We start from the raw sequence: 26,849 nt of genomic DNA on the forward strand, positions 1-26,849 counted from the left end.
GTTTAATCCTTTTGTTATTTCGATATTATTTAAACTTTGAAATAAGTTCTTCTTTCCAACAATGATCTACAATTCTACATAAATTTAGCCATTGCTAATTAGTCACTGTATTCTCTACTGAGTTTTTATCCAAAGTTTCTAGTCTATTCCAACCTTTCTTTTCTTTAGTCCAAATTATTCTGTCGCAAAATACGATCTTTCGTATAAAATCGCGAAATGAACGCCAGTGAAGTTTACGCGGAGAGTTAATGCAAGAGAACCTCCGTCCTCCGGAATGCTCGGCCGTAAATCGTAACAAGGAAACAAATTCCCTCCTAGATCCAGCGTGTCGCTGCGTCCCCGTGTGGGTGCGTGATTCAAAATGGATAATCCATTCGAATATTTACATCGAAGCCAAATCCGAGCGGTCGCGAGTTGCCGGTGTGCAGGGAAAGTAAAAAATTCAGTCCCGCGATCCGAGATTCAAAGGGAGCCGGGATTCACTGGGAGACCCCTGCGCCGAAAGTGGAAAATCGCCGGAACCTCTGTTCCTTGTTCCCTTCCTCTCCCTCTCTCTCTCTCTCTCTCTCTTTCTCTCTGTCGTCTCGACGCGAGGCGAACGGCGTTGAACACGCGCGTTGAACACACGCGTCCTCGACACATAGCACTCTCTCTCACAACATCGCGGCTGCTCTCATCGTACGCGCGCATGTTTCGGGGTGGCAAATGCATAATACATGATCGCGGCGTGCTGTAGGCGGTCGTGTTTAAAGATGTGTACAGGGGGGAATATAACGTCCAGGGCTTCCTTTTAGAGGAAAATGAGATTAGAGATTGGCGCGCGCGCACGTGTGTGTGTGTGTGTGTGTGCGCGCGCGTGCGTGCGTGCGTGCGCGCGTATGTGGAACACTCGGCGCGAGAATGCCTCTGCGCGGACGTGCGTTCTCTGGCAATTTTCTTCGGAAAACGAACCTCGCGCTGGGTTCCGTAAAAAAAGAGGAAAAAAAAATATGAGAGGGGACTCATCTTTCAGTACCGTTTCTCCCTTCGCCATCCGTCTCGCCAGTCGCGCCTCTCTCTCTCTCTCTCTCTCTTTCTCTCTTTTTCCTCCTCTTCCTCTTTCCACTCGTGGCGTTGGGCTCTCTTGAAAGCGGGTTTAAAAATCGTTTGCATGGCTAATGCTAATAGGGTTTCTTTTGTGTTTCTGCCGGAGTGACACGAGGGACTCGACGGTAATAAACACCGTGCGGCGCAGGGTGTGTATAATAACGCGAGAAACGCTCAACTCGCATATTACGCGTCACCGTGTAAGTAATTGTGCACCGGTAACGCGGCGCGCGGACGGTGAACAGCGTGCGATTAATCACTCTAAGCTCAAATTTGTGGCGTCGACCCCGACCCCTTCGGCGTCCTACGTTTGCCGCGGATCCCCCCCCCCCTCTTCTCTATCTCTCTCTCTCTCTCTCTCTCTACTTTTCTCACCCCTTTCCTATTTCTTGACTCTTTAACTCCACGGAATTCTTTGTCACGAAAAAGTGCCTCTCAGCCCTTTGTCGCAAACGTTAAAAAGCCTCGCCAAGGACGATGAGTTGAGTGAGATAAGACAATCCTAAATTACGCACAACGGAAACATTCTTTTCGTAACCCTTTAAAAATTGGCAATATCCTGAATTGCCCGCCATCCTGAATAGTAACGTCAGAGTCGAGGTGAGATGCCATGAATAATTTCTGTCTGTAATTTACGCTCGTACAAGTATCTTTTCGCTTAATTTCTTGTTAGGTTGTGTCAGATTTAAAAAAGACATTTTGCTGAAGTATCTAAAAATTTGTCTGCGTTTTTAGATCTGAAAATAACTTATTATGTTCTCAAAATAATTATGTAAGACGGTCAAGCTGATAGTTGGCCTGTCGAAACTTATTACAGTATTTTATCATCGTGCTTGAGTTTCCAGCGAAATTATTTTCAGCTTTGTATCTAACTGCATTCTTAAATATTTCAGCAAAATTTCCTTTCTATATAGGGACATTTACGAAAGATTATTAGCGTGGCCCACATCAGATATAAACGTTAGCTCGACTTTTTAAAGTCGTTGCTACATTTAATTACATTACATTCGTTTTTGTGTCATATGTCAAATTATAGTCAACTTGTCCTACATTTAGGAAGTTTGCTGTATTAAATCGAAATAGTTCGGTCGAAACATTTTTTTACGAATGTAAGTCACATTAGTTATTAGCATGTTATTTTTCTCATTTCTTGACGTCATACGATGTCACAATCCAAAATGGGCGACGTTTGCAGGCTCTCAGGAGGCTTAAAAATTTACGGCGATGCACACAGATACTGCATCTTCAGTAAAGTTGTAGATAGTTGAAGTGGTGTTCACAGTATTTTCACCTCGTAAGTATTAAAATTTTAATGCAAAAAGTTAAAGGATAAAATATAAAGGGACGACGATGGAACTTGCTTTAGCGAGCGGAAACAAGAAAAGCGCATTTACGCGGCTTAAACGATTTCAAAACGAGTAATTATCAACTGCTAGAAACTAACTGCGCTCGCGCTTTTGATGTAATTTTAATTAGGATAATATGTGAAATTAATCGCGAACGAAGGAATTGTTGTGATTTTAATGAAGGTTTTAGCATCGACTAATAGGAATTGCTAGTTTTCCATAGAAGCATTATCTACGTACACCGTACGTGCAAATATGAAGCACATTTCGTAACTGCAATATATATGAGTAAACATAAATATTTTTACTTTGATTATACGTGGATTTTAACGGATCCAAATAAATAACGGAGTAACGCGTGTAATTGAACATTTAATGGTACTGAGTTAAATCAACAAAAATATAACGAAAAATAATGAACGATAGTATAATAAGGAAAAAAGAAGGGAAAAGTTAGAGTAATGATTTGCGCTATGAGATTATCGCCGGAGTTTCGCGCGGCCCATTTTTCCGCATTAAATCGCGATTCTCTCGTTCTTAATGATAACCGAGCACCGTGTTCGAGGTAGTGAGAAAGATCGGCGCGTTCTATATTACATTAAAGCGAAATACATTGTATCGCGCAGGTAGCGTAATTGAAAACGTGTCGGGTTGAAGTTCTCCGTGCGAAACCGTCGGGACGGATCATTTTTCGCAACTTTAAAGTTATGAAATTTAATTTCAAATCGCGTGTTGGAAGTCCGCCGGGTTTGGCGATGAATTGCTCCTTGTTAAAAACCGACCCGCTAAAAGAACGTAGGAATTAACCGCAGTTCTCTCTCTCTCTCTCTTTCCCTCGCTCTCTTTTCATCCCTTTTCTCTATCCCTTTTTCTCTGTAACACGATTCGAAATGCGAAGCAATGAAGAACGATTGTCATGAATCTGATCACGTCTCTGGAATACTTGCGTAATAAAGCTCAAAATCGGCGTAGATGCGAGCCGTTCAGGCGTTTATGAAATATACATTTAGGCTATCGCACACTCGATGTCGTAACACTAAAATTTAATGGCTGAAGAAGTTACCGAACGTTAAGTCAAATTTGATTGCCACTCGATCGCGGACATCCTCGGGACTTTTGTTGTTGTCACGCGGTGATATATCCCACGTTCAGATAATCCCGCACGCCGAATGGGACGAAGCGAAGGGCGGGATGCATTTTTATCCTTGGTACTAGATAATAAGATCCGATAGAGTGAACTGTTGCGTGTTCGATATACCGCACCAAACCGCGATCCGCGACTTAATGGAATCCTTTTCGCCGAAGTTTTCGGACAACGCACCGGGGGTGGAAGAATAATCGAGCCGTATATTAAAGCGGACCATAAAAGCGCAAGGGCGAAAACGCGGCGGGAGGGCGGGAGGGGAGAGGGAAAATGATGGAAGTAGTTAGTATCGCTACATTTGCGGGCCCGGGAGAATGACTGATCATAAAAGTCTAGTGGCGAGCCGCGCAAAAAGTTACACGGGGATAGGTATGTGTGCGAGAGGGTGAAATTTTCTAACACGGAACGAGAGAGAGAGAGAGAGAGAAAGAAATCGCGCGTCGCCGACCGATTCTCGCGCGTCGGCCACGGGCGATTTAAATTCACTTGCCGAAAGTACCTTCTTTTCATTTTTTTTCATTTTTCAGCCAGGTCAGTCGTGCGAGTAATTTATATTTTTACGTTCCATTGCAGGGAAAGGTCACCGATTCGTTTCCTAATCGCGAATATATCATTACGCGTCGCCAACCGCGCGGGAAGTGCTGTCGTGTGCGCGAGGTCGCGCGTTTATTAAGACACGGGCCTGGTGCACCGTGCACTAAATTTTCCATAAATAACAATCCAATTACTGGTTTGAGCTGCGACAGTGATAATGATGATAACGCGATATCGATTTTCACCGCTATCAATTACAATTTATTGGGTGTACAGCGCGAGTAATATGGATATAATATGCCTGCGGCCGCGACGTACACGCGTATACGCGAGTATAATATAATGATCGATCGGAAACGCGTAACGAGCGGTGGCAGTATTTGCGCGAAAAATGTGTATATTTCGCGCCCGGAGACCGCGCGGTTCCCCTTTTAGGTGTGCGTTGTCGCTCGTCCGAAGATCCGCCGATGTCAACTACAACTTGAAACGCGCGCGTGCAGGATAGCGGAACCCACTAAAGTTTTACGCGGCCGTAAAATAGAACGACGGCCGCTGAAAATATCACGAGTACACGAGTCACGTTCGATTGATTTAATTGTTTGTACGATTGCTAACGGCGCACTAGCGAGGAATAAACGTGATACCTTACTAGTTGTAACTTAGCATTACAGGCCCTCGCGACACGTTTGATGTCAAGTGCCTCGCGAACGTGTCAACACGACGGTTGTTAGTTATCCCTTATTTGTCTACGGTCGCGAAATTACTCCGGGCGCAAATTAGTATCCATTTCCGTTTAAACAGAAGGGTCGCTTAATTGATTTAATTGCAAGCATTCCACGTGACCCGCGCGTCATATGCGCGCGCGCGCGCTAGTGCCCGGCATGTAACAACGCGACAATTATTCATTATTTCGGCGTTAGTTACTGCTGCCGAATCGTTTATGGTCACGTAATTACTCCGGGCGTAAATTAATATCCGCGCATCCGTCGGATTAAGCGCGGATGGCACGATTAATAGGCGCCGCCGCCGCCGCCGCCGTGTCGTCGCGCAACTGGCGCGTCGCACATCCTTGAGGCTGCGCGAGGACCTTCCAGTTCGCTCTCGCGATCGTTGTTGATTATTAATTATTATATCGTGCCGGCGCACAGCAATCACGGACGCGCTACTCCGACTTGCTCGGAGAATCGTCGTCGTGTCAGCGCCGCTTTGTTAACTCTCGGTTAACCCTCTCTCTCTCTCTCTTGCTTCATATTGCGAGCTCGCGGTGCGTCTATATTAACCGATTCTCGCAAGATTCGATCGAATGAAAAAGTTTGCGCGGCTGTCTATCTCCACGCGCGTTATCTATCACACGAATAAAAGCCATAGCCGATGATACGTCAACCTCGCGAATCATTATTATCCATCATGTCGAAAGATTCAGCTGATATTACGTCAAATCCATCTATCATTATCATCTATCAAGCGGCAAGAATTCAGCTGTCGTTGTATGCATAAGAGGAGAGGTAACAGAAAAAGAGGGAACAGCAACGGTGACAAGAACGGATAGAATAGATAAATATCGGGTGACTCATTACGCAGGACTATCCGGACATAAGTGCCGTTCGTTAGGCCTAATTGCCCTGTCGGAGTAATTAAACTCCGGGCCTTGGGCGTGTCACGCCACAGTTTTTTTTTTTTTTTTTAAGTTTATTTCCCCAAAAATGTTACTTCGTTGCCGCCAGGACCCTAACGACGTGAACGCGGAGAGACGACAAGAGTCGTCCCTCGCGCAGAGGCATTTAATTTGTGCGTCAAAATCGTGCTTGTCGTCGCTCGATTTTTCCCGTCATTCCCGAACGGTTTCTCACGAAATTAGCTTTTGTTCGCATTAATGAAATGGCCTTGTTTATAATCTCCAGACTAATTATTTATATGTCACAAAGGAACGCACAACCCCAAGCGTCACAATCCTACTCCGATTTTAATAAGCTTTATGGATATATTTAATTATAGAGGATAATGAAAGACATGTGTTTGCATAAATGTATTCTTGCGTGTTAAGGAGGAAACAATGAATTAATTTTCTTTCAAAGCGAATATTGTCGAAGCAAAAGTAAAACAAAATTCTTTATAAGTTGAATGGTTTCAAGAATACTTTATAATAATAATAATAAAATTTTTTAAATTTTTCTTTGTATTTGAAAACATTATTTTTACAAAGTGTGTGTGTGTGTGTGTACAAAGTACTGTTGAAACTATTCGACCTTTATTTAAAAGTTTATTGTGTTTAACATATTTAAAATTTATTAAAATCGGAGGACGCACAGTTCCGGATTGTATTTTTTGTTAGGTAATAGTTTTACGTAATCTGTGATTTTTCTTTTGTTATATTTTTCTCATGTCAATTATACAAAATAAATATTTATGCTTTTGCCTAAAATAAAGTGATTACTTTTACAACGAATCAATAATAATGCAGTTGCAAGCATAAATTTTCTATACAATTTACATTTGCCGCTATGCAGTATGTTCTGCATAATGTGTCCTGTATACAATATATGTATATATATTATGGCATCGCATTTATCAGAGCATTGACGCGACCATACTCCTCAACTGCAGTGACTAATTGTAAACGGAACTACTGTACAATGGTCGTTTTCCAGTTGATTGGAGAACTAGATCACCACGAGAGAGCGTTACGTGCCTCGTCGAGTCTTTTATGTCACGATTCTATCTCGGTTTGATGGGAAATCAAACAAGTCGTTGGCAAATTATGCGCTACACGCGTGCGACATAATAATCACGTGTTGTTTGTCTTTACAGGTTATAGAGATATAAGCCAGGGTCATCCATGAAACGTTAAATTGAAGGAAATATGAGAAAAAAGAGATTTTTTAAGAATAAAAACTAATATTTATGTTTATTATTTTACATGGTTTGTCGTTTGAAACTATTTTATGTAATCTTTTTAAGAACAAATATATTTTATAGAAAATACATTTATATAACAAATATTCTTTTACATTTATCTGTATAAGAAATTAAGAAGCTGCTTATGCAACACAATTTTGTGCTGCAGTGCAAATATAATCTTTGCAGTTTCAGCATATCTCAATATTTCACGTGCCGCGCGGCAAATTTGTCGAACGCACTGATTGGTTATCTCACAAAGAACTTCTGGATACCCGAGAAATTTTTCACAAAGGCCAATAAGTCCCCTCCGACAGACAATAAGCACGATCCAACAAAATTCGTCGTATGACACGTGAGATATTAGCCTTATTTCGTAGCGCGCCAGGGAGGCTCTTCCCCTAGATGCGAAAATTATGCTGAAGGAATGAGAATATTTTTGCGCGGCGCGATTTATTTTTCTCTTTCGACCGGGAGAGTTCGACGGTTCTGGCGTAACGATCCTTCATTACCGGGATTAAAGAAGTTATTGCGCGCGGGAAGAAATCATCGCGCAAATCACGTCCACGCCGCGCAATCCGCGCTAAACATCCCGGATATCTGCCGGCTGTTTCATCGATACTGCAATTTCCTGCCGCTGAGTATCGTATGCGTTGCCGATCGTAATATTATGCACGTGTTTTCCTCCCCTTTCCCTTCCGTTCCTCTTCCCATTCCTCTGCTCATCGTCAGGCAAGGACCAGTCTTACGGTACACGGGATATTCGCATAGATACAATTAAATCGAGCTCGCTCGACGCGGCACAGCTCACGTTTATGATAGCTTCGCGCAATTCAATCCCGCGCACCTACCCGCGATCGATTGTAGTCCAAAGTCGGATACCTAGATCTATCCATCCCACGGGGACCTGCTCCGCGCCGTTCGACGGATAGCGGCGAGAATCGTCGCCGTTATGTTGCGCGCCGAGCGCAACGCGCTCGATTACACGCTCGTGCTTCATCATAGCGCAATCGCGTCGCGATCGTTTCCTAATTAATTTGCAGCTCGCAGCACGGAACATTGTACACCGGGGCTTCGACATCGAGTTCGACGCGATTTCAGACACGATAGCGAGTGATTTTATGGGCTCGTCAAACGACGCCGCTCGTTGTTTGCGGGCGCGAGCACGAGCGGTACGCTAACGGGATTCGATTTAGGATAGATCTCCAATCTCGAAATTAATTTCGAGTGAACTGGAGAGGACATTCGGATGTACCTTTCTCTGTTCTACGGCATAACGGAGACAAGGGTATTCTCCAATATTTTCTCTTAAGCGTATCATCGTGAAAAATTGGAGGCACATGTTGAAATAAAAACCCAATATAATTTCGAGGGGGGTGAGTACAAGAGTACAAAAACGTCGACGGAAAACATATGAGTCCATGCAGCTTCGCGGGATTCGACATAAATTAGAAATGAATTTTTGATTTTAAACAGCGTGACGACTATTTTATTCATTACACTGTCGGAGAGTTAATTTCGATAATTTTCATTTACGCAAATGTAATTAGTTGTGAAGAGAGGGAAAAGAGAAAGAGAGAGAATTAAATTATCTATGATTCAAGTCAGTTGAACCTGTCTACGTTATGACAGAATAACATTATTCTCCGAATAACAAACCTTAACACGAGAAGCGAATCGCGCACGGGGTACGTGAGCATCCCGGTCGAACTGCCGGCGCGGCACAGGATTAATACATCGAAGAATTTTCGGGTCCCGTACCCCGCGTGACGTTGGGACCCGAGTAAGGCCGGTATGGCCCCACGGGGACAATGCCCACGATCCAATATATAATGGACCGGGGGTACCGCACCCGGGGACGGTAAGGAAAAAAAAATCGAACATTTAGGTCCGCCGCGTTGCCCTCCTTCGGATAAGCGACGATCGTCGCCGCGCGCGCTCGTCGTTGCTTGAATAATGCATGGCCATGCATACGCCGAGAGGGCGACCGATGGGATTAAAAGCGACATCGCCTGCGGGGGGACGAAGGACGCGGAAGGGGTGAGGGGGACAGAGAAGGTCCCGCGCGGCCCCTCCTCGCGAATCGAGTATCGCATCTGAACAACGCGGCGTGATATCCGGATGCGTCGCGATCCCAGAGCCCGTGTACGTTGCCACGGTCGTTTCTGTTCGTCGTCGTCGGTTGTCTTCGTCGTCTTGGGGTCCGCGCGCGCCGCCCACGCAGCGTGTTGAACTCCGGTCCTATGTTATGCTAATAACGCCGACGGCAGGGAACATCGGGCTCGATACTGACTGCGCCCGGATAAGATAACCCGAATCCCCGACGCGGCGGTCGCCCGCGTCCTGGTCCCCTCCCGGTAATTAAGGTACATCCGTATCGCGCGCGCACCCGCGGTGAATGGCCATCTTTTGACTAATCCTCTCCTCCCTGTTTCCTTTTTCCCCTTTCTTTTTTTCTGCCCCCTTTATTTTGCCTCCTGCACGCTCATCCGAGAAACTCCGCGAGAAACTCCGCGGCGGCGGCGGCGACAGCGAAGTTTCGACGAATCCCCGCGGATTACTGTCGCAGAATGAGAGTCGAAGCATTAAGCTCGGCGATATCTTAATTGAGGCGGCCGGTTTCTCGGCGGTTGGTGTCTCGTTGCGAAACAGATCGGAGAAAGAATGTAACGTCCCGGCGCGCGTCTCTCTCCCGGCCGTGTTAATTAGAGGACTACGACTACGTTTTTGCCGAGGGAAAACGTTATCGCGCAGTTTGGCAAGATAACAGGGAGGGGCTAAGAGGGGGGGGGGGATTGCTGATTAGCGGATTGCCACCCGGGCACCGTTATACTCGTAATCGTGCCGTTCAATTTTATTCTGGTGATAGAGACCGCATATTTTGAAAATAATTACGGTAACGCGATAATACGCGTATAATAATAACAATAATTATCTGACAATTATAACAATATAATAATTATATACAAGTATTGTTAAAACAGTCGGCCGCAACGCAAATTGAGCATTCACGTTTTCGTCTAACAAATATTAATGTCGCGTAATTAATAGAAATACAACTCAAAATTTTAATCCCTAATATTTAGGAGACAGTCGCCAAATGCGTAAATTAAATTTCATCAATTTTTTATTTATTACTAGAACATTACAGGCGCGCGCTGCTATTTGACTTTACTTTAAAAATAATAATAATTGCAATTTGATCTTCTCTATCTTTCGTTTACATAAACCAAACGTCTTCTGCAATTTTGAATAAAAAAATGTAAAGTTTAATTATACATATATATACATACATACATACATACATACCTACATACCTACCTAGATACATACAGACCAACATACATACCTACTTGCATACTTACTGCTACCTAGCTACCTAGCTACCTAGCTACATATTTATCTAGTTACGCTCGTTCGTTTGCTCACTCCCTCCCTCCCTTTTTCACTCACTCACTCGCTCACTCCTGGCTCACTCCTCGCTCACTCCTCGCTCACTCCTCGCTCACTCCTGGCTCACTTCTCGCTCACTCCTCGCTCACTTACTCGCTCACTCCTCGCTCACTCCTCGCTCACTTCTGGCTCACTCTTCACTCACTTACTCACTCTTCACTCATTCTTTACTCACTCATTTACTCACTCACTGCCAACCAGCCAGCCAGTCGCTCACTCGCTCACTTGCTCACTCCTGACTCACTCCTCGCTTACTCACTCGTTCACTCTTCGCTCCCTCCTCGCTCACTCCTCGCTCACTCCCGGCTCACTCCTCGCTCACTCCCGGCTCACTCCTGGCTCACTCCCGGCTCACTCCCGGCTCACTCCCGGCTCACTCCTGGCTCACTCCTGGCTCACTCCCGGCTCACTCCTCGCTCACTCCTCGCTCACTCCTCGCTCACTCCTCGCTCACTCCTCGCTCACTCTTCGCTCCCTCCTCGCTCACTCCTCGCTCACTCCCGGCTCACTCCTCGCTCACTCCCGGCTCACTCCTGGCTCACTCCCGGCTCACTCCCGGCTCACTCCTGGCTCACTCCTGGCTCACTCCCGGCTCACTCCCGGCTCACTCCTCGCTCACTCTTAGCTCACTCCTCGCTCACTCACTCGCTCGCTCACTCACTCGCTCACTCCTGGCTCACTCCTCGCTCACTCCTCGCTCACTCCTCGCTCACTCACTCGCTCACTCCTCGCTCACTCCTCGCTCACTCCTTGCTCACTCCTGGCTCACTCTTCGCTCCCTCCTCGCTCAGTCCCGGCTCACTCCTCGCTCACTCCCGGCTCACTCCTGGCTCACTCCCGGCTCACTCCCGGCTCACTCCCGGCTCACTCCTGGCTCACTCCTGGCTCACTCCCGGCTCACTCCTCGCTCACTCCTCGCTCACTCTTAGCTCACTCCTCGCTCACTCGCTCGCTCACTCACTCGCTCACTCCTGGCTCACTCCTTGCTCACTCCTCGCTCACTCACTCGCTCACTCCTCGCTCACTCCTCGCTCACTCCTGGCTCACTCTTCGCTCCCTCCTCGCTCACTCCTCGCTCACTCCTCGCTCACTCACTCGCTCACTCCTCGCTCACTCCTCGCTCACTCCTGGCTCACTCTTCGCTCCCTCCTCGCTCACTCCTCGCTCACTCCCGGCTCACTCCTCGCTCACTCCCGGCTCACTCCTGGCTCACTCCTGGCTCACTCCCGGCTCACTCCTCGCTCACTCTTAGCTCACTCCTCGCTCACTCACTCGCTCGCTCACTCACTCGCTCACTCCTGGCTCACTCCTCGCTCACTCCTCGCTCACTCACTCGCTCACTCCTCGCTCACTCCTCGCTCACTCCTCGCTCACTCCTCGCTCACTCCTCGCTCACTCCTGGCTCACTCTTCGCTCCCTCCTCGCTCAGTCCCGGCTCACTCCTCGCTCACTCCCGGCTCACTCCCGGCTCACTCCCGGCTCACTCCCGGCTCACTCCTGGCTCACTCCTGGCTCACTCCCGGCTCACTCCTCGCTCACTCCTCGCTCACTCTTAGCTCACTCCTCGCTCACTCGCTCGCTCACTCACTCGCTCACTCCTGGCTCACTCCTCGCTCACTCCTCGCTCACTCCTCGCTCACTCACTCGCTCACTCCTCGCTCACTCCTCGCTCACTCCTGGCTCACTCTTCGCTCCCTCCTCGCTCAGTCCCGGCTCACTCCTCGCTCACTCCCGGCTCACTCCCGGCTCACTCCCGGCTCACTCCTGGCTCACTCCCGGCTCACTCCTCGCTCACTCCTCGCTCACTCTTAGCTCACTCCTCGCTCACTCGCTCGCTCACTCACTCGCTCACTCCTGGCTCACTCCTCGCTCACTCCTCGCTCACTCCTCGCTCACTCACTCGCTCACTCCTCGCTCACTCCTCGCTCACTCTTCGCTCCCTCCTCGCTCACTCCTCGCTCACTCCCGGCTCACTCCTCGCTCACTCCCGGCTCACTCCTGGCTCACTCCTGGCTCACTCCCGGCTCACTCCTCGCTCACTCTTAGCTCACTCCTCGCTCACTCACTCGCTCGCTCACTCACTCGCTCACTCCTGGCTCACTCCTCGCTCACTCCTCGCTCACTCCTCGCTCACTCCTCGCTCACTCACTCGCTCACTCCTCGCTCACTCCTCGCTCACTCCTCGCTCACTCCTCGCTCACTCCTGGCTCACTCTTCGCTCCCTCCTCGCTCAGTCCCGGCTCACTCCTCGCTCACTCCCGGCTCACTCCCGGCTCACTCCCGGCTCACTCCCGGCTCACTCCTGGCTCACTCCTGGCTCACTCCCGGCTCACTCCTCGTTCACTCCTCGCTCACTCTTAGCTCACTCCTCGCTCACTCGCTCGCTCACTCACTCGCTCACTCCTGGCTCACTCCTCGCTCACTCCTCGCTCACTCCTCGCTCACTCACTCGCTCACTCCTCGCTCACTCCTCGCTCACTCCTGGCTCACTCTTCGCTCCCTCCTCGCTCACTCCTCGCTCACTCCCGGCTCACTCCTTGCTCACTCCCGGCTCACTCCTGGCTCACTCCTGGCTCACTCCCGGCTCACTCCTCGCTCACTCTTAGCTCACTCCTCGCTCACTCACTCGCTCGCTCACTCACTCGCTCACTCCTGGCTCACTCCTCGCTCACTCCTCGCTCACTCCTCGCTCACTCACTCGCTCACTCCTCGCTCACTCCTCGTTCACTCCTCGCTCACTCCTGGCTCACTCTTCGCTCCCTCCTCGCTCAGTCCCGGCTCACTCCTCGCTCACTCCCGGCTCACTCCCGGCTCACTCCCGGCTCACTCCCGGCTCACTCCTGGCTCACTCCTGGCTCACTCCCGGCTCACTCCTCGCTCACTCCTCGCTCACTCTTAGCTCACTCCTCGCTCACTCGCTCGCTCACTCACTCGCTCACTCCTGGCTCACTCCTCGCTCACTCCTCGCTCACTCCTCGCTCACTCACTCGCTCACTCCTCGCTCACTCCTGGCTCACTCTTCGCTCCCTCCTCGCTCACTCCTCGCTCACTCCTCGCTCACTCCTCGCTCACTCACTCGCTCACTCCTCGCTCACTCCTCGCTCACTCCTGGCTCACTCTTCGCTCCCTCCTCGCTCACTCCTCGCTCACTCCCGGCTCACTCCTCGCTCACTCCCGGCTCACTCCCGGCTCACTCCTCGCTCACTCCTCGCTCACTCTTAGCTCACTCCTCGCTCACTCGCTCGCTCACTCACTCGCTCACTCCTGGCTCACTCCTCGCTCACTCCTCGCTCACTCCTCGCTCACTCTTAGCTCACTCCTCGCTCACTCTTAGCTCACTTCTCGCTCACTCACTCGCTCGCTCACTCATTCGCTCACTTCTCGCTCCCTCCTCGCTCCCTCCTCGCTCAGTCACTCGCTCACTCCTCGCTCATCTACTCGCTCACTCCTTGCTCACTTCTCGCTCACTCACTCGCTCACTCTTCGCTCCCTTCTCGCTCCCTCCTCGTTCCCTCCTCGCTCACTCACTCACTCACTCCGTGCTCCCTCCTCGCTTCGCGCGCGCTACTTAACTTTTTATTTTTTATTTTTTAAAAATAAATTACAACAATAAATGTATAAATAATATTTAACAAATTTGACAGCTGTCAAAATTGCAATGACAGCTACTCTTGCAACACGAAGTATGCGCAGCGAGAGAACCAATCGGCATCGCGGAAAAGCGACAATAATAAACTTCGAGAAATGCGAGCAATCGACTTTACATGCCTTTTTTTAGATAGGATAAACAATATGTAGTGACTAAAATGTAAGGAGAGCGAGTAACACGGACAAAAATTTAACAGATTATTAGTAATATTTTTATAAACTTAGTACAATTAATATTAATATTTGATTAATAATTTAATTATGTAATTTTACATTAAATTTTTATGTTAATTTTGCAAAACAAAATTTAGAATATTTTGCATTAATTGTATATATACGTACATATTTACAATTATTGTAAAAATTAAATATAAAAATTAAATCAACATTTTTATAAAGTTTATCAAGTTTCCAAAATCGTACTATCACAAAATTTATTACAATAAATAATATTAATATAATATTGATAAGTATTTCGACGTTTTTATCATTATTTACTAATTAGTAAATATTTTATTACATATTTTTAATTATTTTAACTTATAAATTCAACATTCTTTTAAAAGAGTTGGAGATTTAGAAGATCTATAGATATGTACCTACAGATTCAGGTAACCGGTTGTAATATATATTGCATAATGGTTTATAATAAATTATAATTAATTTGTTATTGCTAATAAATATTAAATTATGGTAATAGATTCCCTGAAATTTATAAATTTATAAGTTATAATTTCTAACGTTTATTTGTATAAATTAGTATCAAAATAAGAAATGTTTTAAACAACAATCAAAGTGATACACGTTTACGGTAACTCTTCCTTATTTATTTTTAAATTTCAGCACTCACTTTTAAGAACATTACAAAAGAATTAATACTTGTATATGCACGTGTCGGAATTATTACACAAAAGTACATTATAAAGTATATTATATTGCTTGGAATAGTGAAATTAAGAGCGTCTGTTCGAGTTATGCCCGCTTACTTTCCATCCTCTCTTCTTGATATTTTCACGGAAACGACCAGCGACCACGATTATCTACGGAAAGTCAGCAATGTATCGAAGCAAATAATAGTACTCTTCGATCCTCTATCCGCCTACCTATCCATTCCTCATATGTAGCATCGTACGTGGCGGAATCTAAAGGGGTTACGGGATGCAATATCGGTGCAATATTGCTCGAATATATAAGGGCACCGTTTATATGGTGGCGGCAACCACCGAAATGACGGAGCGCGATACCGCAAACTGTTTCTATAACTCACTATGAGAATGGAAGAAGGAAAGATGGCAGGGATATTGCTCTGTCTGGACCGGAAGATCGCGATGGCGCATTCCGTGACCAAAATTGTTGATTCTATCATTAAAGTATCGAAAAGAATATACAGCCTATATTTAATCTAGATGTACAATCTATATTACTGTACGTGTAATTATATTATTTTGCGTTTTTTAAGTTATTTTTTATTATAACGGAAGCAAATGAGTATTACAAAATGCAATACTCAATGCTTTGGAAGTAATTCAGTATTTATATAAATACCATTTAACAGTAACATAATATCAATATTATAATTCCCTCCCCACACACACACACACACACACACACACACACACACACACACACACACAAAATAATATAAATCTTATTGCCTTTATATTTTTGTACTGTAATACATGTACTGTATATAACAGTTGTATCGTTGAATAAAAAACTATTCTAATTTAATTTATTGATATTATGTTACTCTTACAAGTTAATGTTTATTAGTTGACAGTTATTTCCAAAAACAGGAAATAAATTTATAACATTCTTTCCAGATGAAAAAGTACGCGTGGAATGATGTCGTGTTAAAATAATTTACAGCACAGTGTGTAGGCCAAGTTTTCATAAATGTCACTTCAACTATAGTTTCATTTAAAGCGCAAAATGAAAATTAATTAAAAACTTCCAATTTTGTTGAATTAATTAAAATCATTGCCTTTTATTAAAAAAATAAAAGAGAAATTTCACCTTTCATGAATGTTGCCGCGAGAGGAACGACAAAATTCATCTACAGCATGCGAATAATGGATCAGTGAATAGACTGAAATGATCGAACGTTCGAATCTGCAAAACCGGTGCGGTGCCAACGGTCCCTTAGCTTCAACATTCCAGGATTAATATCGTATCCTTAACAACAACGGCCGTGAGTTCGACGCCGCCCACGTCGCACACGCGGCAGATGGAGCGTGCATAGTACCGAGCGTGCACAAATCCTCCCATCCTGGTCCTGATCGCTTCCCCCCCCCCCACCCTCCTCTCCCCGTCCCCCGTTTGCGTCTCTCGCCGGCCGATGTCTCCTCGAGGAGACCCTTTGTGCGCGCGTGCATGTGTATATAGCCTGGCATTCTCATCGATTGCATAATATCGCCGTCTTTCCGGTAAATAGAATGTCGGAAGCGAACGGCTACCCCGCTCCCCCTCTCATCCCTCTCCGATTCCCCGGCCACCACCCCCCCCGCGCGATCGTAACGGCTCGCGATCCAACTCGGCGGAGCCAACGCCGCGAACGTTAACCGCGAATTTATTTTCGGCGCGGCGCGTTGGCGCGAGGGGTGCGCCACGGCCGAAAAGGAAAATCGATTTCGACTCGTGTCCGTATTGAAAATTCATCCGACGGACGGGAGAAACGGCGGTTTCGCCTCTGTCGTTGCCAAGTCAGCGCCCTGGCCGTCGGTAATTGCGTCGGTTAGCCCGATTACACGAGCGGGATGGAGGGTGACCGGTCGATTTCCCGTCGCTTCCCGGCGATTCGTGCGATCGTACAGCGGGTCTGTCAATGGCGGTTCTGCAAAAGAGCTCTTTCGTTCTTCCTTTTTTTTTTCCTTTTCCGAGACGTTTTCCTAATCGATCGCGTCCACGGCGATCGTCGTCCGTGCGCCCGTTTTACATACGTGAGATCGGAACAAATAACATTTCGATGTCGGCTGAACCTCGATCAGGTTTGGTTAGCTCGGCGTAAATGCACGGCGACTGCCGTGCTTAGCGGTTTCGCGCGCGTTTACCACTTACGTTACCGGCACGAACCGCGTATTTTCTTAACGCGAACGCGCCGTCGGCGGATCAAGCGGAACGTTTACGTTTCCCGGGAGAAACGGCTTGTTAATTGTGTTTTCACTAGCAGACGGTAATGTTATTAACTTGGATGTTCTCTCTGCTTTTAGATACTTTTTTTTTGTTTCATCTGTGCCTTAAGTCGATTCACTCATTACATAATGATGTAATATATATGCAGCGGTAGCGCAAAATTTTTTGTCTCTTTCGAATACGGAGCAGTAAAATCATAATCAATTCTAGAATGGATAACTGTACGAAGATGGAAAATTAATATTACTGAAATGTGGACCGATATGCGTATTTATTATTATAGGTTAATATTTAATTCGGGCATACATGCAATTATTGCTCATGCAGGTGTAACATAACAGCAATAAATGCATGTAGCTGGATTTCACAATTTTGCAGATAACAATTGTATTTTCTAACATTTTTAAATATTGTTATCGACACTCTGTGATTGCCACGGATATGCTTAATGAGCGCAGAAACTCAATCTCTTGTTTTTACATACGAATCTAAATTCGATGATATAAATAACGAAAAAAAAAAAAAAAATTGCTCTCGACGATTTGAGCTGTCGAGCTGTCGCCTGTTGTCAGCCGGCGTACGTGTCTAATCGAAGGACGGTCGAAAACATTCTGTCCACTTTTTAAACAGCAACCGACTGAATTTGCACGTCCATGCCGCTATGTTTAACTAACCTGAAACCTCAAATTACCATTTGGGTTGCTGGCCGACCTCATGAACTCGTGCGAACCATCAAGTCGCCGACATATGCCCTGCAATCACGAATTGTTCACCGACGCGTGCACCTCTGCAGCATGCACGCATTCTGACGCACTCTGTCGCACTTTAGTGTTCGCGGGTGCACTGATGAGCGAATTTGCGGTTGATAGTGCGGTCGGGTCTTCCCCGAGACAGTTTCGAGAATAGAAAATCTCGCTCTACATCTGCGCGCGCCCATGGGGAAACTAATTTTCGAAAAAAGAATTGCGCACTTCCTTTTAAGTTAATATCTTGGATGCTGAAGGGCGAAGGCCGCCAGATACGAAGTTTACGCGATGCGAGTTTTACTCGATTTTGAATGCATAATTTGTGATATATGCGATATAAAGTTCACTTTGGTATATGAGAGTCGAATTTTCCTAAGAGTAGATGGTAGCAGCTTAAAGTATTTATAATATTTACAAGAATGAAAGAGAGAGAAAGAGAGAGTTGACGGCATGCTCCTCTTAGCTTTAATAATATAAGAGGTATATAATGGAATAAAAAATGTAATGTAGAGTATTTAAATGGATATTAAAAGCATTTTAAAAGCAGATAATTACGAACGAGTAAACAGACAGCGATAAATAAATACTGGTTATCCCGAGAATCATCGAGAATTATCTTAATTAAATTTAAATCACTTACACTCGCTTGTTCGCACTTAAATTAACGTAAATACATTTCTGTAACTAATACGAAACTATTATTTACATAACAAAGATATATAAAGGAGAAAATGTAATATAATTTCTGCCCTTCGGAGGAGATAAAATATACGAGGTATAAAATTTTCTTTTTGGGGTGAGAGGAGAGGTGAGAAGAAAGGAACGTAATGTTATATCTCCCTTTAAGTAGAAAAATTACGCTGGCTTGTACCGATTCGCGGCACATCACGAATTTCAGGCGGTCCGCAGAGGGAGGGGGCCCTCAAATTAAACTCGGCTTAAGCCTGCCGTAATCTTACATTAGAGCCGTGACTATTTCCTGCCTATCAGTGTACCCGACGAGCTGCCGGTTGCGCGCTATAAATCATCTTCACCCCCTGTCCGTGTCATGACGATTCACCGTTTCGGGCCGGTGAGCGAGAACCGTACACGAAAATCATTTTATTGTCGCGTGTATTTTATCGAAAATTTCTATGGCGCACCGCGTCGGGGGTTGTTGAAATCAGGCTTATCATCATAAATACAGGAATCCCCGTGAAAAGCGCGACAATCTCCGCCGTCGCGCGCGGCCACGGCGGCGTAACATTAATCTACGTCGCTGATGATAGGATATGACACGCCTCCGAGTGTACTAATGCTTCCCGCGGAGCTTTCAGTAGGAAGGAGGGGTGGAAAAAAAGGAAGGAAAATTCGGAAAACTTTCCTGAAAATAGCCGGGACACGCTCCACGCTCGCCGACTCCATGAACGCCAGTTCGAGTTCGCGCGGGAGTTCGACGCGTTGCGTTTATTAATTAACCCTTTCGGTGTGCTTTACGCTCCGACGGTTCCGAGGGTTGTTCGGATTTTTCAAACTTTTCTGATTAAAAGTAAAGAAGAAAGTTTCCTCAATCTACTTGCCAAGAAATTGATACTTTGAATTCTTGACTAAAATGGGTTAAAGCTACACACGCCGAATTTCGTTACTAGAAATTCCACGAGTTAAATTACAAAGTAATTCTCTGTGTGCGCTCTACATTCGCTTTTGTTGGATTATTAATACATTGTGTAATTAAGTAATAGTCCAAATGTGTTACTTTCAGTTAAATTATATCGTACAATCACTAATTCAATGAATATATTAATTATTTTTCTCTTTTCAATATTGCTTTAAACAATATTCAGCTGTTTAAATTGATTAATAATAATATTAGTTAAAATAATAATGATTATTATTATACATTATCTCTTTTTAAAACACAAAATGTTCTATCATACAAACTGTGAAGTTAAATTTTAAAGAGTAAATAATATTAATTATAATGTTATTGTCTGCAGAAGTTTAATAATGGCAGCAAGATTGATTATTTTGTTTAATGAAAAAATGCACACATTCTATAATATAGTAGAAAAACAATAAAGGTTTAAATTTTTATAGGCACAAAACATATATAAGTAACGTATAATATTATATTATTCTTCGCGAAAGTAATTTGCTTCTTAATCACTTCAACATTTTTAAACATTTCTATAAAATTTTCATTTTATTATTAACAATATAAATGCATATACAATATCACAACATCGATCTATTCGTCGAATACACAGCTGCTCTTTTTAGCCTTTTCGCATGCGTCATATTTTTTATCTAATTAAGTAAAACCATTTTATCGACTTTTAATATTTTCACTGGTTACCAAACCTGGTATTAAAATCAATTTAACGCTGGCGATTTTTAAACGGCGCTGAGTGGAAAGCCGATAAGCTCTTCGCTTTCGCACCCCATGTCATACAGCGAGTGCGCCGATCTGCTTCGAAGAGCATCGGTACTTATCGCTCGTTAATTCTCATCGAGCGCATCCTCGGATTCGTTCTATCGTCCGCGTGGCTCGGTACTTCCCGGTCGCGAGGATCGAGCCCTTTCCCTTCGGCTTACCCGCGGACGGTATCGCGGCCAGAACGAATTAATCGCGATGTCCGCAATCAGAATCCCAGCGTTTTCTCCCCCTCTCCCCCTTCCGTCGTCCCCCCGCGAACGACTCGCCGTTTGACAGACGCGTTTATCGGGAGACGGATGCGCGCATTTCCAGTGGCAGGCATTCGCGGCCACCGAGGTGTGCGGAATACGCGTGCGGGCGTCGAACGCGACCACCGCCGCCGCCGCCGGAGGTAGGGGAGGGATTGGAGAGACTTACCGATGCGGTGATTGATAACGTTATCGATCATTGTGCCCTGAAGCTTGGACGCGTCCGTGTCGACGGATACCACCGTACCGGCGTGCGTAACGTAGTGAGAGAGGTGACGGGTACGGATGCGCCTCTCCGGGTGACGAGACGAAGCCGCGTAGCACGGGGCGGCTTGCCCTCATCGAGGGGGATGCTCGTCCGGAGCGAGGGAACGGGGGAGGTAGGGTGTGTGAGGGAGGCGGCGGTAGTGGAGTATAAAAGACGTCCGCGGCAAAAACTGTGGAGCGCTCTGTAGAATTTTCAATAAGGCGGGGTCGGAAGAAGAAGATTAATGCAATGCCGCCGGGGGACCTTAGGAGACGACAGCGACATGACTGTCAAAAGAACATCCCTGGAGGCAGAGTCCATTCGCTCTCCTGCAGCAGCGCAACCCTCTCCGTTTCCACTTTCTCTTTCTCTCTTTCTCTCTTTCTTTTTCGCTCGCCTCTTCCTTCCTCGCGTTCCCGCTGGCCTTCTGCCTTTCCTTCTGTCTTCTGGCTCTTCGCTTCTTCGCCAACCTTCCCCGACCCTCTTTGCCCTTTTCCTCCTTCTCTCGTTCACCTCGCCATTTTCTCCCTCTTCAACCTTTCCTCTGTCCTCCGGCTAGCCTTGCACACCGATAATCGCCGTATATACGCGCGCAGGTGCACCCGTGTCCTTGGACCAACCGAGTGAATAATTCGAAGGTAAAAAAAAAAAAAGATCCACCGCCTCCAGCCGAGAACCCAACTCAACTTCGATCAGGACTTCGGCGACCTCTTACGCGAATCTCAAAGCCCGAGTCAATCGGTAGGCGCGCCAGGCCGAGCCAACCCTCCAACCCTCCGGGGGTGAATCCCGAGACAAACTGCGCTGTCTAGCCGGCAGCGTTCGATCAATCACGAACATCTACGGGCATTAAGCTGACGTGCGTATTCATACACGCACGCACCCACTGGGGAGCACGCAACGAGCAGCCGCCAAGTGGTGAATGCTTGACGATGCGGGAAAAAGATCGACCGCCACTCCTGGGTGAAATCGCGCCGGGAAAAGCGACAGGCGGATATCGATTCGCTATTACAGCCGAGGCGTGATTCTTACTTACACAGGTTTGACGGAGAGAGCTTCAGAATTGCGGACTGCGTGTTTTCTAATTTTGTTTGCGGATACTTGGCGGTAATGAATTTTTCTTAACTCCCCGTCCGAAATGGTGACGCGAACCGGCGAGATGTGATCACGGTTGTGTCTACAATTAACAAAGATTTATCTAGGCGCCGACTATCACACGCGCGCGGACGCAATTACGACGTAAATCTCGATTCCACGCGCTGCGCGCATTTTAATGTAATATATGTATGTACGTTTCATTCGGGGGGAGGGGGAGATTCGAGGGAGAGTTACATCGCACCACGTAACGCAAAACACTGTAATACGCCAGGGTAATCGTCTAAAGGCACGCGTGCGAAATCATCATCAAGAATAACGCCGAGATCTTATTCGTGTGTCTCCTTCGAGGCGGACAATAAGATCATTGTTGCCGCCTGATCCTGCGCGTTGAGCCGCCACGTTTCCGTCGATAAACACGTATCCCTTCAGCAGAGTTCACGTTGCTGGGTCCTGCAGCATCCGACGGATGGTAGGAGCGGAGAACATTGAGAGAAGAGGCCAGAGCCTTTGGTACGAGCGCCAACTGCAGGTCGAATTACACGGGTGAGAAGAGGAATTTTTTTTCAATCGGCACAGTCGGACGCGAAGAGAAGGCGAGAATTGTATTTCGTTATTATTTCTGCGCACGGCACATAGATTATTTAATAACGCAAATATTTTCTTGTTATTAATTGTAGTCAATATTCCGCTGAAAAACGAATATAATACTGAAATAGCGTATTAGATTATTTGCAATTTCATGAAATGTCATACAGATATTTTCATCAAACGACAGAAATATTAAAAATGATATTTATATCACGAAATTGTATTTATATTGCGAATATGCAATATTCTACAATTTGGTTTTATTTAATTATTAAATATAAATAGACATGAATGTAAATAATATCGATTCTCTTCACTAATGGCTTTTTATTCACTTAAAAAAAAAAAATAATCTTGCAACTTCAATAACAATTATATATGTGTAAAATATAGCTGAGATAGACAAATAATAAGCAAATACTGCGATATATATATGTATTCCACGTAATCAATTTAGCTGATAAAAGCATAATTTCCAAATTTTATACGTGACAGGCATAATTCTAGCAGATACAAAAACTAGCGATACATTTTAATTGTGATATCAAGAAATCTGTCTATACCAGCAAAATATTTTTTGGTTACGATACAGCTGCAATGTTATTATTGAACACAACTTTGTGCATAATAAAATAAAAGCACTCAGATTATAGTTATATTTTTATATTTTATATTAAAAGGATGATATAAAGACATAACAGAATATCAATAAGTTTGAATAAATGTATTGTTATATAAATGATTAACTAACAATTATCAATCAATTTATACTTTTAACTCTACTGTTCTGTTCAAATTTCTTATTATATCATTTGAGTTAATATAATAAAAAAACTCTAAAAATAAAAAATAAATTTTCATAGAAAAGAGAGCTTATTATATAGATGAAATCATCAAAATGTCAGAGAAAAAGATTTTTTAAATAAAATCTTAGTAAGAAAATGAAACATATAAATTTTAAATCAAATCTGATCTATCAAATATACTCGAACAGAACAGAATAGTTAAATGCTGTTAAATTTACATTAAAATGTATATTAAAAATGTACTCTTAATTATTAGCTCTTATTTAAGAAGAATATAAAAACTTATTACTGTCTTATCAAAAAGAAATTGTTATACGTGTATTATGTACGTATATAGAGAGAAATGCAAAAAAAAGAATAGAGAAATGTCATATTACCTATAATTTTATGAAGTAAATCTCTAACGTTAATATTTCAGTAATGTGAGGACAAATTATGTGACCAGTTACAACATTCATAATTTTTATATTCTATATGATAATGTCACGACGTTACATTTTGATATGTTAAATTTCTATATCAATAATCAGTGATTTCTACCAACTTATTTCACGTCTCTATCGCCCTATAGATTTAGCGGTCGCACGTTGATTGATTGATTGAATATTCAATGGTCTACCTCTCGAGTGGCCCTTTACATGATCCGCGCAACGACAAGCCGGGGAAGTAACTTACAAGAGGTACACCTGGTAACTTATCAGCATCTACTAACATGTCAGTTACACGGAAGTTAAAGTTGAAGGACAGTAACAACATCCTTCCTTCTCCTTCAGGATGGGCCCTCCTTCAGTACAGCTTTAAACGGATGCGGCGTAATGCTCTCGGAAGCGTTCAGCAACTCGTCCGTGAGCCTCTGATATTCCTCCGTCTGCCTCTTCATCTCGGCCTGGTAGTACCGCCGTTCCTCCTCCAATTCCTGGCGTCTCGTCGTTTCGATGCATCTCTGCTGCTCCTTGAGCTCCAGTCCGTAACGAAGCGTCTTTTGTCTGGTCTCCTTCCGCTCCATCGCGGTCAACTCGGCATCCATCTCGATCTGCCTTTCGAGCGCCTCTCGTTCCTCCATCTTCAGCAGTCGTTCCCGCTCCTCTGCCTCCTGTCGCGTCTTCAGCTGTTCCTCCCGACCGCGAAGGACTTCCTGTGCGGCGTGCTGGCGAGCTTCCTTGAATTTTTTCAGCGCAAGCTTGCGCCTCGCCTCAATATTCTCTTGCGATTGCCGAACGATAGCTTCCATCTCGAGGTTCCGTTTGACCTCCTCCTGCTGCAAGTCCTTCAGATACTTCAGATAGGAGTCCAACTCCGCACGGAGGATGGCGGTGTCCTGTTTCACGCGAGCCTTCTCCTTGGCCAGTTCCTCCTCGGCCAGCTTCCCGAATGCGCGATCCACCATGGCTTCCTCGCGGGCACGTTCGGCGAGAAACTTCTTTGTCGTCAGGATCTGCTCCTCGAGTTCCTCCTTCAACTTTTCCCGCTTTTGCCTTTCCATCTCGAGATTCCTTAACTCCGCCTGGCGCATATCCTCGCATAGCCGATCCAGATGCTCCTGCTCGTCCCTCTTCTCGACCTTCTTCTCATCTTCCAACGTCAACTTGTCCGCCACTTGCTTGGCTAAAGCAGACACCGTTTCTTGCTGGGCTAAGGTTCGTCGTCTCTCCGACTCCTCCATCTCTTTGTGCCCCTTCGTCCCGTTCTCCCTTAGCATTATCTCGTACCAGACAGCATCCAGTTCCTTCTCCGCTAATCTCCTCGCTTCGTTATCCGCCATCTGCTCCACGTTACATCGCTTCGCGTCGATCGTGGCTCTCCTCGACAATTCTTGCTTAATATCCGGACATGACATTAGAAACCGTTGCTTCTGTTTGGCAGCTACCATCGTTTCGTGTTCCTGCTCGTGCTGTTTCCTCAACTCCTCCATTTTCGCAAACTGCTTTTCGAATCGGGCACACTCGTCCCACCGTGTCACCTCCTCGATCTCCTTCATTAGATCCGCCTCCTCACTCGATACGAGATCGCGTAGTTTCTCCCTACGCGCTTGTAGATTCTCCTCGTATGCCGACATGTCTGGAGATTAGTCGTGTTAACGACTGGTAATTATCTCCGTTCAGTGGTTCTCATTACGCAAGAGAAAATAGCGGCTAAATTCCACATTCAAGCAATATATAATAGATTTATGCGCGATGATTAAAATTAAGTAAAAATTGAAGAGCTTTCTGCAGAGAAAGAGAGAGAGAGAAGCTATTTAATTTTATTTTGTGTCCCCATTCTTTAAAAATTTAACATCAATTAATTTAAGCAATAATAATTTTAAACTAGATTATATAACTAAATTACACAAATACGTAAGAACATAAACGTCAATTGCAGTTGAAGCTAAAGTTTCGTGTCTACATAAACAATGTGTTTTCTACATTCCACAGTGGATCATGTCACAACGATTAAGTTTAAATAATTATACAAATATAACAGTCATTTTCCATCAAACGTAACTTTCAGTAATTAGTCTTAAAAGTATAAAAAATATCGTAAATTAAATTATCATTTTTAATAATAATGCTATAATCCTTAGAATACCTTAGAAATAATACACTAAAAATAATTTATTATGAAAATATTGGTATTATTTTTAGCTTTAGTCTATGATTGCATATTAATCAAAACACATCTATACACAGTAAAACTGAAAATGTGTTTAAGTATCAACATGTAAAATATTAAACAGAAAGAGACAGCATAAACATCTAGCTTCAACCAAAATTCTTTTGTTTCTTTCCTTATTTATGTAATTCTGCAACAGTGAATGTATATAATAAATTAATTAGCCATGCAAAATTAAATTACTAACATCCAATATTACTCTATAATTTGTAAATATTACGTAATTACAAATATATATATATATATATATATATATATATATATATTTTTTTTTTTAATATAATATTTATGTAAAATACTGTGTCTGCTGATTAAAAAAAAATTTTTTTTCTATCTTCTTCATTTATCTTTTACTTCCACTTAAGTTTTCTTAAGAAATGCAAATGTAATTTAAAAAAGAACTACGTAAACGTTCACGTTAATACCTCGTTGGACTCGTTGGCGAAGATTCTTGTTCCTGATTTTCCGATCGGTTTCTTTCTCGAAGTCCAGAGTTTTAAGTAAGTATTCCCTCTTCTCTTCCTCTGTACCTTCGAAGATAGATCTATCCGAACCATGGTACTTTGAGATGCGGCAACTTCTGCGTTCGCGTAACTTGTGCCCGTAAGATATATTTGCCGTGCCAGGAACATCAATGGGATACTTTCTCGCTTTGGGTACACTGCATTGTATTTTAGGCAAAGGAACCAAACTCATTTTTGGAGTTAACCATAAAAAAAAGTAATCAAAATGGACAAAACAAAAAAAAACTTTAGAGAGATCGATAAATAACGTTCAACATCGCGGGCAACGTCACTCGTGCGAAAGATC

The 26,849-nt window shown here is 44.6% G+C and overlaps 1 protein-coding gene across 1 annotated transcript; it reads right to left on the reverse strand.

Annotated features, from left to right (window-relative positions):
- Positions 1-17,399: 17,399 nt before the first annotated feature.
- Positions 17,400-25,566, reverse strand: LOC105832787 (trichoplein keratin filament-binding protein). The gene has a single exon (XM_012674038.3). The coding sequence runs from the start codon at positions 25,441-25,443 to the stop codon at positions 24,157-24,159; it is 1,287 nt and encodes a 428-aa protein (XP_012529492.3). The 5' UTR covers positions 25,444-25,566; the 3' UTR covers positions 17,400-24,156.
- Positions 25,567-26,849: the final 1,283 nt, after the last annotated feature.

The sequence above is a fragment of the Monomorium pharaonis genome, chromosome 3 (genome assembly GCF_013373865.1).
Source record: "Monomorium pharaonis isolate MP-MQ-018 chromosome 3, ASM1337386v2, whole genome shotgun sequence".
NCBI lineage: Eukaryota > Metazoa > Arthropoda > Insecta > Hymenoptera > Formicidae > Monomorium > Monomorium pharaonis.

What these genes read in the sequence shown, in the direction of transcription:
- LOC105832787 (XM_012674038.3), bottom strand. Translation starts at nt 25,443, where the DNA reads ATGTCGGCATACGAGGAGAATCTACAAGCGCGTAGGGAGAAACTACGC.